This window comes from Strongylocentrotus purpuratus, unplaced genomic scaffold (genome assembly GCF_000002235.5).
Source record: "Strongylocentrotus purpuratus isolate Spur 01 unplaced genomic scaffold, Spur_5.0 spur5_scaffold_6, whole genome shotgun sequence".
Lineage (NCBI taxonomy): Eukaryota > Metazoa > Echinodermata > Echinoidea > Camarodonta > Strongylocentrotidae > Strongylocentrotus > Strongylocentrotus purpuratus.
In genome coordinates, this window is record NW_022145612.1 from 49,905,459 (window position 1) to 49,919,088 (window position 13,630).

At 37.2% G+C, this 13,630-nt stretch overlaps 1 protein-coding gene and 1 non-coding gene across 3 annotated transcripts in view; one reads left to right on the plus strand and one right to left on the minus strand.

Moving 5' to 3' along the window:
- Positions 1-7,513, minus strand: part of LOC585234 (NXPE family member 1) — a 31,717-nt gene extending 24,204 nt beyond the window's left edge. Inside the window, exons 1-4 of one of the 2 annotated variants that reach the window (XR_004066819.1) lie at positions 7,018-7,513; positions 2,852-3,630; positions 2,348-2,421; positions 475-1,357 (exon numbers count right to left, since the gene is read on the minus strand). Coding sequence is in view for 1 of the 2 variants with exons in the window: in XM_031000545.1 (XP_030856405.1) it covers positions 561-1,357; positions 2,348-2,421; positions 2,852-3,630; positions 7,018-7,170 (1,803 nt within the window). In the remaining variant the exon portion in view is untranslated. Of the gene's footprint in view, positions 1-348; positions 1,358-2,347; positions 2,422-2,851; positions 3,631-7,017 lie in introns of those variants that run through there. The other variant, XM_031000545.1, reaches the window with a different exon arrangement.
- A 4,340-nt stretch (positions 7,514-11,853) lies between these two features.
- TRNAQ-UUG lies at positions 11,854-11,925 on the plus strand. The gene has a single exon. It is a non-coding gene; the product is annotated as a tRNA-Gln (tRNA).
- The last annotated feature ends 1,705 nt before the right edge of the window (positions 11,926-13,630 follow it).

The following is a 13,630-nucleotide window of genomic DNA, read 5'->3' on the forward strand; positions in this document are numbered from 1 at the left end:
ATATATATATATATTTACAATCATAAAGACACAGTTATAAAAAAGAAAGACGGAGGGATGGCCCTACTCAGCGTTGTTAGCATAACAAATCTGGTTTACAGAGGGGTCCCTGAGAAATTCGAGAAAATGGAAAAGGGTAGTCCAGTTTAGGTTCAACAGATAAACAAATTCATTGACGATCTTTTCTTCTAAGTAGAGTGAATTGAAAAAAAAATGTTGTTATGTCCACAACGAGATAGTGATGCACTAATTGCACAATACACTTTTGGACATTTCTTTACAAAATGCAAGTACGATGTTATCTTCTTTCTTTTTACTTTGACTGATGTGACTGTGTCTAGTATGTTCTCTTCTTTTGCTTTGCAAATATCAAGAAAAGTAATTTAGTTGGGGGCACAGACTAGACCATGACACTTGTTGTACTGGTATGTCACTCAGTCTTTGGTGTGCCGAGGACAATAAGCCCCCATATACCTGTCAATGAGATAGATGTTACTGTTAAGGAAAATGTTACTTTCAAATTATGTGTTCATTCTGTTTAAATGTTAACATCACTTATTTCAAGAAGGACAGATGTAAGAAAGAAACAAATCTACTTCTTCGTTGATACACGGCCATGGCATGTGAACTGCTACTTGCTCTTGATAAGATGTAACTAAATCCCAAGTATCTATCAGCTTGGCATTAATGCCAACAAACTCCTCCTCCATTATTCGACTCATTTGTCTGAAAACATAGTCGTTGCTATGGACACGAGCTTCAAATGTAGGTTGTTCACGAGGCTGAGATTTTTTGATGACGGCCATTACGCGATCGTCACCGAGCCTCGCACGCATGCGTGCGATACCGTTACGAATCGCGCGCATCCTGTCACGATAGCTGTCCATATTCCACGAGGCGTAGTGCGCTGACATGCTGATAAAAATAACGTATTTTACATCGGGGTCATTGAGCATATCCATGTATTCGGGTTCGAACATGCGCTCTAAACCAGCAAAGTTAAAAGTTGCCGTGAGTGCCGCAGAGAGGACATGACGCTTATAAATGACTGTATGCGTCTCGTCCTCGGTGCAGTAATAATACGAGTTCGGCACATCCTTGTTGCCCAATTTCCTTTCCAGAACTCGGAACCACTGGCATGCTATAGAATCGCCGAACATGATGATTTTGTGACCTGCCAAGCACTTCTTGACGTTGTCCAGGTCATCCCATGAGTGTGTGTTGGAGCAGACGAGTGACTGCCATTTTGGGCCTAGCCAATATCCTTCTGGAAGTAAGCTTGAGTTCCTGCTGTCGCCGTCGCCGCACAATACTCGAGGACGTTCGATCTTGTAATCATAGATTACAGAAAGCATTCCTGTTTTAAGCAAGAATCACAAAAGAGGTTGAATTTTGTTTAAAATGGTGCAGTATACAATTCAAATCATAATCCTATTAAAAATATTCTCTTGTGATGAATAGCAAAACCATCAAGTAACATTAATTTATGTTGCTATGTTCGAAAAACATAAATCTGAATTTGTGATCTGGGGGGCGTTTCATGAAACAATAATTATTAGTCGGTGGTTTTCACCGACTAATATCATGTTCACCGACAATTCTTTTGTCAACGACTATTTTCCAGGCCTGTGATTGGTCAAATTTAGTCAGTGCTGACTAAATTGTCGGTGAACATGATATTAGTCAGTGAAAACCACCGACTAATTATTTCATGAAACGCCCCCAGGTCTTTTGAAAAAGGGAATTCGTGAGAGTAATGAGTGAGATGGTCTTGAATGCACAGGAGTGGCGATAAAAAATGAGGATGGGGTGATTAATTGTGATAACCTTCTCCACCCCTTTCGATTCTCCATTTCATTTGCCTCTCATTATGTTTGGAAACCTATGCCCCTTCTCCAACGAACCTCTTCCGGTGCTACCTCTGGAGAGTCTGAAGATTGCATACTGGCAAAGATACTAGCAAAGACCTTTGACTTATTAATGTAGAACGCCGAAGACATGAACGGACGTTCTCGGTAATGTTTCGTATTTAGTCGGTTTTTTGTAAGTGTACAGGTGTTGCACAAAACTTACCATTGATGGTAACTTTGCCATATGGTAACTACCATGGAAACTTTGATTTTGATTGGCTGTTGAGCCTTTGTAGTTGCCATTGATGGCAAAGTTACCCATCAATGGTAAGTTTAATGCAACGGGACTCTGATATTTTGACATAATATGCTCAGATTAAGTATATCTCTGTATCCTGAGTAAATTTTGACAAAATTTACATTGGTTTGATTCAGGAAACATACTTAGGCCTTGATCGACCTGGCTTGGTTGGCTTTGATTGCCATAGTGAACTTACCTGTACTGCTCTTTTCTGTAATATCCATGTGGTACACTGATTGGGGTGATCTCAGCTGGGTCTTGTAGAATGTGCTGTGGTGAAGATTAAAAGAAAGAGAACAGACTAGTAAATATACAAAATAAAGTCATAATTTGGGGTCAGTTGTAGACAAGCTGACAGATTGATTTAGTACATGCATTATTTCAGAATATCCAGCTATACAATGTTTGTATGTATTTTCCTTGTAAATGGCCTACACCGTCTTTCTTGTTCAGATCTAGGACACGACGCGACGGACTTGGCACATCAATAGCAATCGTTAAACTTATTTTGAAAATTTAATCTTTAAAAATTATATATATATATATATATATATATATATATTTTAAGAGACCTAGGGACAGAACCATGCCACATTGTAATCGAGAGTTATTGTCCAATGGCGTAAACTATTTTGAACATCCAACATTGATTTCGTATTATCTTTGAAAGTAACCGGTACTTATGAGAGATACAACTTACTTGTTGAATAGATACTTCTTTCCTTCAATGAGCCGATTAACTGGCTGCTCTATTCCAGCAAACTGTCCATAAGACACTATAGATCTGATGTCATCACAAATGAATCCATCAGGCATGGTGCATATAAAAGCGCTCTGTCCCATCCCAGTCTCATTGGCACCATAAATGCAGATGTTCTTGTTCATCAGGTGGTTCAAACCTCGTTTCACCACGCACCGACCTTGGCCATCGCCGACGTCAAATCTGTTGTATCTGGCGGCCCAAGTGAAGCACCCATCAGCTTTCATGTAGACCTCACTCAGCCACCGTACAGTGTCTGATGGATAGCCTAGTATAACGTGCAGGTCCAGTCTCCCAGCAAGTGGCGCCAAGAAATAAGCTGAGTAGCTCCCATTCTGATGATCCACTAGACGAGCAGCAGTTCTGAAGTGCTTGTTGGGTGATGTCGCTTTAACAAACCAGAAGTCACCACCTACAGTCTGAGGGCGCCCCATCCCGTCGTACGCGTATATCCGAATCTCAACGGTATCGCCGACTTCGTACTGTTGTCGGACGGGATAGAAAATGGATGTTGCTGCAGAGGTTAAGAGCGAAGCATTGAAGTTTGAGTACTCCTTTATTTTAGTACTGTTGTGAATATAGACATCAAAAAGATGGTCCAGTTCATTTGATTTCAAATTGAGTGGATGTACCGATTGCGTGGTATGTTGTTCTACATATCTGCTGCCCTTTGCACCGAGTATTATAGCAAAGCTGATCCTTTTTGAAGCAGAAAAGACCTGATGATCGAAGAAAATATTATGAAACATATTTATTGTTACTCTTCATCTATACGTGAGATCACTTTCATGAGAAAGAAATAGTTGTGTCGATTTGAGTCATCACAATGGTTTACATGGGTTCGTATCCCACCGCTGCTGCCACGTTAATCAATCATAACAACGGTCAAAGTTAACATACTCTGTATAACCATGATGCTTCGGCTTGACCAGCAGCGGATCGAATAGATCAATGCACATTACTGTCCAACACCACCTCTCACTTCCCCTCCCCAACACACCATTTTCGCACACCCGGTTCACACATCATACCCATGGCATAATACACCCTGCAACATATAGTGGAGCATTCTAGCGAGTCCAGCGAGCAAAAATGAGACAACCGGAGCAATAAAAAAAAATTTAAAAAAATGTGTATGTTCTCTTCGTTAGGTGTTAAAAACAACATGAAAAGCAGGGTGTGTTATACTTCTTTCTCAATTAATTGTAATGGATCAGAAGTAAATCTATAAAAAGATAAAACAGAATACGGGTACCCTCAAACCCTGTCTTATATAGAGGCCTACATAATTATATACCCCCGCCCCCTCCTCCAATCTTACAATTGCGTCATTACATTAAAGCCCCGCTGCAATACTTATAGCTATACTTGCGCCCGCTTTATAGCAAACAATGCCCAATCGGTGCCTGTTGGTCCCCCATGACCCCTTTTTTTCTTATTTTAATTGAGAGCTGATTTGATGAGATATATATATATATATATATACACACTTGCACAACACACTCACCACCAACTCATACACAAAGATCGTTTGAACACTTTTTCATTTTAAGTTTTACCTTAAGATTTTTTTTTTGTTCTTGTTTTTTTTTTGAGGCCGCCATCCTTGTCAAGCTTTGCTTATGATTGCGGTCTCCTGCACTTTTCCAACAGAATAGTTCGGATAATACTTTAAATTTATGATATGTTATGGAAATAATAATTTTCGTTATTATATGTACATATATTATGTAAAAAAAAACTTGTTGACATGAAGAAATTATTGTTTGTTTATGTTGTATTATACCTTACATGTATATTATGTTCTTTGTTATTCAGTTATATTTTATTTGGAAAAAATGCAGAAAAATAAAATAAAAATAAATCAAATCAAATAACCACCTGTCAGTGACCTTGCAGGTAGGTTTAATCCCACTGGCCACCCTAGTACAAACGGGCTTTATTTTTTAAAGATTAAATAGACACCATCATGCATGCACTTGTGAAAATAATACCGGGATGTACGTGTGGTCAGACTGTACAGGAAGCACTTATTTAAAGTTTTGAATAATTTCCGGTCAAATGATTAGACTTAAATACCAATTGTCGGGTCTAATTATGGCAACATAGGACATAATAGGTATATAATAACAGTCATGTAATTGGCACTTGAATCACAAATATTAGTCCTGTATGATAGCGCCTATAATCGGCTATCATTATGATAAGAAAGCATATTACTATCCAATTTAATCTTAAACGAATCGAACAGACACCGCAATTTAGATGTTTTCGTTGTATTCTTTTTTATAGTTCGAGCATGATATTACACACACGTAATACTATGTGTTGATGTTGTAGTTGCAAACTAGAGTGGTTAAAACAGTTAACCTTAAACTAGTTTTGTTGTTGTAATGAAGTTTTTATAAAGGGGAAATATAGATTGACTCATCATTGACACACTACATCCCACGTTATGATCTAATTCCGTACAATATATACGAAACTGTTAACCCACTGTGTCAAAATAATATGGAGAAGGATAACAAACTTAGGAATTAAAGGGCCAAAACTTACAGAAAGTGATTTGGTGCATGTTCGTCATTGCAAACAAGATCGTTCTGGGGGCCAAAAGCGTGAACCCGATATGCCCCATAGACAATGCGTGTAATGCATGGGCGGAAAACGTACAGGATCTGTATTATGACCGGAGGTAAATTGTTTTATATCTCTCTTTATGTCTCTTTGTGGGCCGTATTTGGTATCATTAGAAAGAAAATTTCATGGTTGTTATTGTAAACCACTCTCTTTTTTTTCTATGATAATTCTATCGAAACACGTGACGTAAAATAGATTTATAGGACAAAATGGCGTCTTAAATGGCCCCCTTGACCAATTTTAAAAATCTGGCCACGAGGTGCCCTGCGTATCGGAACTCGGCATGTCAATGCAAATCTTCAAGGAAAAAAAGGACGTTTAAGGGGCGAAAAGCAGTCTGAAAAAATGACGTCATAGCTGATACGTGTTACATTCGGGCGGAAACTCGGCGGAATTCGTGTAGTGACCTTTGTTCAAATGCGATGTACTCACATTTTTCTGTGGGAACATATACTATACTTGGTATCATTCGAAAGGGCACTTCATTGCGGTCAGTTTTACACCATTGTTAACTACATTGCACGCATTGAACGCGCTATTACGTAATGCATAGTAAATTCATCATTTTGGGCGATAACTTTGCGCTGACGTTATTAAAATTTACAAAACTTGGCAGACAGTTGTCACGTATATGGATACATGTGTCTGTCAAGTTTCATTGACGTAGGTATAAAGATCGCCATTGTAGAGCAAGTTGAAGTTATTTCTCAATTTTCTTGAAAACTGCATATTTTGAGGGCATTTTTCACAAAGTCGGCCAGTGTTAGGGTATATAATTTTGTATATTGCTGGAAAGGGCATATGTTCAAGTATCTAAATCCAAAAACGGGTACGGGTCTGCCAAGCCATATTGGAGATACGGCCAATTATAAAATATAGATACTGCGAGAAGATGAGACGGAACGGAATTGGTTAAAGATAGTTATTGCAATTTTTAGATTTGTAGGGGTCCATTTTTCAAGAATTTGAGAGATTGTTGACGGAGTCGGTTTCAGATTTGAATTTTGAGTATGAAGATGGCATTTTGAAAGGGCAGGTTATACGTCGCAGATTAAAGAACATCTCTTAGACTATCAAGAAAAATTTGTTAGAAGTTTGTAGGATCTAGGATAGTGGAGATAGGAAGGAAGATAGAAAGGCCTTAAAATGGACCAGAAACGGACAAAATGGCGCCCTAGTAAAAAAAAGTAGGTGACCTAGACTGTATATCAGAGATTACGCCTACGAAGTTTGAAAGGAATCGAGCAAGAGAAAAGGACCTGGATAGGAAAAACAAGCACTACGTGCAAAACGAATGGGATTCCGGACGACAAGAAGAAGAGGAAGAAGAAGTAAGAATATTAATAATGTGAACGAAAACAAGGCAATGACGAATTAAGGTCGTCATTGCAATTACATGAGATGTCTAAATTTAGACCCCTGCTAAAAAAAGAAAAGGGAAGCAAGATGGACGCTGCAGTCATACTCACCCACATGAAAACGAACAACACCAAGGTCGCCAGCGCAGTGATAACACATTTTCTTAGCCATGAAAATCCACTTCTTCTGTTACGAACTGTTTTGCTCTGAACTAAGCTGAACTTTGACAGTACAATGTTTACTATGGTTTGACTTGAAGACATTCTGTATAAATGTTTATAATGCTATGAGACACTGACTCCTCTAAACCACGACAGACAAACGCACTCTAGACGCTGCAGATGTTCGATCGCAAAATGAATCTAAGAGTAATCTTCTCGTGATCATTCGGGCTACAAATTCTTGAAACTCCACCAATATCAAGGGGGTTATTTCTAAACCATATCCTTGTCTAATGCAGATGACCCATCTGATTCCATATCTACGGCAAAAATGTAGTATTATCAATCACAGACATATATATCAATGAAACGAATCGTTTCGATTGTCTTATCTTGCTGGCTGTCGTGACTAAACTGAGGAAGTACCTTGTGCGACTCGCGCTGACAGATAAGCCTAGGTAGGCTAGGCTGAAAAGGTTGCCTTGCCTAACGCGATTTCCGCTGTACCCTGCTACAGCATATGCCTAGGTGGATTACAGGCTTCAGCAAAAATATCATAGAACTTTTTTGCTACGTGTAAAAATAGCCATATTTGATTGGTGATAATTTAATAATTGAATCAAATTAAAAGATGATAACTCAAAAATTGACTCAAAAATCAACAATGCTATTGTAAATCCCCACTGCATTTGCACAACATTTTTCTATTCAGTGAAACATTACTCTGGGTTACAAGAGGGCGCTCTAGGATATCAGTTGTTCTGATTGTTTTACTTTTTTTTATTTTTCACCTTTCAGGGCACTTCATTTCACATATCTACAACTTTCGCAATTACAAACACATATACAATTAAGCAAAAGCTTTTTCCCTGTTTTTCATTAGTAATTATTATTTACAGAATAGTGTTTTTATCTTTTTTGATAGCTTGGATAGTGTTTTAGATCGTGTTCATTCTTTTTCGGACAGAATTGTATTAGCGGGGAACTTTAATTGTAAAATGCTTACAACAAATCCCTTTTCAAATAGATTGACTGAATTGTGTACTATACTTTAGGATAAAAGTCAAAATTAAAAAAATAGTAGGTCCCACCGAAACTTGAACTCGGATAGCTGGATTCAAAGTCCAGACTGCTAGCTAGTTCACCATGGCACCGCAAGTGGGTATGGAATAGCCAGGTATGTTAAAGGGGAAGTCCACCCTGAAATTAAGTTAGTTTTAATAGGAGTAGAAAAATGAGAGAAAGTCAGTGAAAGTTTGAGCAAATTCCGATTAAAAATAAGGAAGTTAGGATTTTTGAAGTTGTGATCAATCAAACACAAATTGGCAACTCTATGACGTATCATGCGAGCTCAACTTCCATTTGCTCAGTACTAAAAAAATCTAAAATTTTCATTTTCCCTCAAGAAAAATTTCAACCATACATGCACCCTAAATATAATAATTGCAAATTTGTTTCTATACTCCCCCTGCAAGGAACAAATATATATTCCGTCATCAATAACGAAGAAAACATGATTTTATGAACTATTATGCACAAAGCAAATGAAGGAGAGCTCGTATAATAAGTCACAGAGTTGCCAATTTGTATTTGATTGATCACAACTTCAATAATTCATAACTTTCTTATTTTCATTCAGAATTTGCTCAAACTTTCACTCACCTGATTTTCTTATTATTCTGCCTCTATCGAAACAAACTTATTTTGGGAGTGGACTTTCCCTTTAATATAATAGACAGTTTAAGATGTAAGAGAAAAGGAGAGACGGAATGTTGAAGCAAACTGATTAGAACATAAACTTAAAATTTTATTGGATAATAACAAAAGAGTTAGATATTGCCAAAAGCTTATCAATATATAATAGGCATTATGTTTATTATGCACATTGTGTTGGGTTGAGTGCAATGGATTGGTAACATGAATTAAGTAAGGATAATTCCAATTTCAAAATAAGCGTTATATTCCATTTTAAAAAGTATGTGTGTAGGGGTGGGGGAGGGAACTACCAGAAAAACGGGTATAGGTTACATCATAGTATTTTTCAATGGTGGCCTATACCGACAATAACAAATTGTTGTCAACCCAAACAGAGGATTATTTTCATCAAGAGAAATGCATTTGTTAGTAGCGACTTTAAATAAATAATAAATAAAATTTATTGAAATAGAATCCTTATCTTTTGGAGATTGTTCTATATTCAAGTGCATACAAATAATTAAATCACACAAAATTTCAAACGAACAATTGATAAGTCATCAATGTACAATCACAACAGGAGAATAAATTTTCGGATTATCAACCACAAAGCTAAACAGAGCACTAATTCCTCCGGCTCCCCTACCACATCCATTTTTTCCATGGCCTTATTTTTCACTACCGGCTCGAAAATGTACCAAATTGTTTTGTTGTTTTTGATGTTTTGTTATAAAATTAATGTATGAATGATAAACTTGAAGATACTTCTATGCAGGTGAGACTCTCATGTGAGAAAGGTCTTAATATAAGTTTCATTATAACTATAATGACAGCTTTTCTTTCTGTTCAGAAATGGAATAAGGTGCTGGTATGATTGAGGGTCTGATTGCATCTTATCTAATTCACAAAAGATCTGTTTCTCTTATTGTTTAGGAGTTAATATAGCTTTAAAATTACACATGCAGGGCAGTACGCGGTTTAAGTGTTAAGGTGCAAGTACACTAAAAAAACAACTTATTTTCAATAGAAGCAGAAAAATCAGACAAACCAATCAAAAAAGGTTTGAGCAAAATCGGATAACTAATAAGACAGTTATGAATTTGTAATGACATGAAAATCTTTGAAAATCACAAGACAAATTGGCAACTCAATCACAAGTCTGTGACGTCATCTCACTATCCACTATTTGTTTTCCTTTGTATAATTGATAACATAAATTCGCAATTTTCCCTCACACCGGCATCCAAGTTATATTGATAGTAATACGTTTTTGTGTGGATGCACTAGTAATATAGAGAAATTGTTTTCAGTTAAATCATGAAAAATTTGGATTTTGATATACTATTTATATAACAATCAATGATCATGAAAATACAATATTAAGAAAAATGTATAAATTCTTTAAATTTCATAAACGATTTTGTGAAATGTCATGCACGCAATATGATACAAACCATATAACCTGGGCAAAGGCATGGGGAAATCAAGTTTTGGGGGATAAAAAGGGGAATTAATGGGATAAAAATATATATAGCAATTGAAAAATAATGAGGCAATGACGTCACAAACTGATAACCAAATTGGCAACTTGTGTAGTGATTTTCTAAGTTTTTCATAGTTGTCCATACTTTAAAAAAAATCATAACTTCCTCAAAAGTTATCCGATTTTACTAAATTTGTGTGTGCTCTGGTTTTCTTGTTTTTCTGCATCTATTAAACCACACGAGAATCATTAGTGTTTTTAATTGATGCAAAACTCATATCATTGCGAAGGGGAAGCCTTGCCGATCAAATACAACAACTCTTCTCTTCAAAGTATGTTTGGGGCCCGCAGTAATCAACTTTCAAAAATTTTAGTTTTGAGATCCAGATTTTCTGCCTTCAGCGGTCCTTTGTAGAGCGTCAATATTTGTGACGTCACAAACGGGACACGGCTGGCTTTAGCTGCATAGTGCTACACGGCACTGTGCTGTTTGTCCAGTGTGTGACGTCACAATTCAGAGCTCGCTACGCTTGTGTGTTTGACTTACGTTCAGGGGTGTTCGGGGTCTAAGGAGGGTCTTGAAAAATTGCATTTTACGCCTTTCCATGATATCTATATGATTTCTCAGCAAATTGTTTGTGTTTTTCAAGAGAAAATCTTTCCATCCCATATGTAATTTGTTCTAATTATGAGTTGTTAGTGAATTTTCTTTGTGTAGCTCCTTTAAAAGCAAATTTTTTTTGGAGTGGACTGAGCCTTTAAAATTCGCACTATCCATCCTTACAAATACACGCCGGACCATGGTGATGGTCAGCACTCTGCACTTTGAATCCAGCGACCCAAGTTCAAGGCTCGGTGGTACCTCTTCCATATTTTTCAAAAAATCTACCCTTTTTTGTCTATATTTTAGTGTGAAGTAATCATTTGTGTAATCTTAATTAACCTTTTTCTGTCACTATCGTACATCTGCTCTACATGATTTTATTCCCACATTAAAAATATTACTCGATGTTTCTCTCTCGTTTGTTACAGGGCCCCTATAACAAGCAGAATTCGGCTTTTTAGAGGTCCTTACCATTATATTTTATAGTGTCATTGTTAATCGTTTTAAAAAGGTTGAATAAAGATTTGAATTGAAATTGAATTAAAATTGAAATTGATAATTCGCTTAAATATAAAGTTTTGTTTTACAATTTTCCTTTCTGCATTCTATAGGTCATCAGGGCCTTATAATTGTTTCATTAACAAACTTGTTATCTGAAGTATCAAAAATAGATAAAAGAAGAAATGATATTGTACCCCAATTTATACAAAATGAATAAACAATAAACCAAATCTCGATATAATATGCTCATTTAATCCCTTTTCTTTAATTTATAAGTTATTCATACTACATCCATCCCCCCCCCAAAAAAAAATGGTACTGTTATATTCAAAATTTGTCAACTACACTGTGTCATTGCTCAGAAGTGAATACTTTAAGTTTGGCAAATCTGCTTTCTCGGTTTTTTTCTTCTCCTCTTTCCTCTTTCCATTTACTCTCATATCCCCACAATATACGTTAAGCACTCTAATTTAATCAATATGTGCACAAAGGTAACATATGCGGTCTTATGGTGTAATGGTTAGCACTCTGGACTTTGAATCCAGCGATCCGAGTTCAAGTCTCGGTAAGACCTTTCAGTTTTTGTTGTTGCTTAAAATAATAATACTAATAATAATACTCAGTTTTTATATATAATTATATGCGCTTAATCACTGAGCGCTTCCAAACTTAGAGATTATTACCCCGGCTTTAGCTGTGCTGCCATTACGGCGCTCTAGCATTTCAAATAATTAATTCCTGCCACTATGGTTTTTATACATTCTGTACTTCTAAATTTGCATTGTCAGACGGATGTATCTTTGAAAACGTCATCCGTCATCCTATTTTGAAGAAAAAAAGGGTCAGAAAAAATTGTGTATGATCGTAAAAATATGAAAATGTGAGCATTGTAATTTGTTACTTTGTACAGGACTGCTGGACTGCATGGTATAAACATTCTATTTCTACTAATTCATATAATTTTAACACATATCGATTTGCTATTTCTTTCCCGAGTCAGTTGTGTTCTAAACTTGGATTCCCATCTTTTCGCTTTATTTATTTGCTATTTTCACACCAGTTTCCGATTATATTTCAATCTCAACAGACTCTCTTTGAGTGACATTTACCCTTTTCTCGCCTCTCCATCTCTCTCTCTCTCTCTCTCTCTCTCTCTCTTTCTCTCTTTGATTCTCTCTCTCTCTCTCTCTCTCTTTCTCTTTCTCTCTATCCATCTCTCTCTATCTTTATCAGAATCTGTCCCTTTCTTTTCTTTTCGTGAACATTCGGGCAACAATAATTGAAAATCCACCAATCTCAAGGGGGGTTCTCTCTAAACCATATCCTGATCGAATGCAGATGATCCATCTAATATCTTGCAACTATAAGTTCCATCTATATGGCAAAACATGTATTATTATCTGTATCAATCACAGAAATTTATCAAGAGAATAAATCGTTTCGCATAACCACTTTGAGAAACTGTCTTATCGATAATCGCTGACTATCGTGACTGAGGAAGTACCTAATTTTGTGACTCGCGCTGACAGATTAAAGTTGTCTTGTAAGCCTAACGCGATTTCCGCTGTACCCAGTGGTGTAATGAGCAAAAACGTTTGGGGAAGGGGGGAAGGCTGACAAAAAAAATCTGAATCACCCCACTCTAACGATAGTAACATGCAGGCCCCGCTGAAAGTGGGGTCTAGGGGCAAAGCCCCGGAGGCGGTCAAGGGGCGGAGCCCCCAAAGCTCAAGGGGTATGGGCATCAGTGGCGGATCCAGGATTTTCTTACCGGGGGGGGGGGGGGCACAAAATGGCATGGGGTGAAATATATGTAAAACGATGAAGCAACGGAACGAGGCTTTAACGGCGAGGGAGCGGAGCGACCAAACAGGGGGTGGGTCTGGGAGGGGGTTCCGAGTAAGAACCATTTCCAATTTTAGAACCAAATTAGACGCATTTTCATTTCATTTCATTTTCCTTGAGTAATATGACGTAAAATTGCTTTCTCCTACCCCTTCCTAGAGTAGGGATCTTTTGCAATTTGAGAACCACATTTGGCGCATAAAATGTCCAGCGGCACTACCTGGAATAAAAATATGCCTTCTGATTGGTTTAGAAGTTAGAGAACAGTGATCTGTCACGTCGTGAGACGTTGTATAAATTATGCTTTGATGCCGCACAATGCTTAAAGACGGTGGTCTGGTACTTCACCAGTAGTACTTGCAAAAATTATTTCGAGTGTATAAACTGTGTCGATATCAGGGGCGTCGCTAGATCTTTTTCAGTGGGGAGGGGGG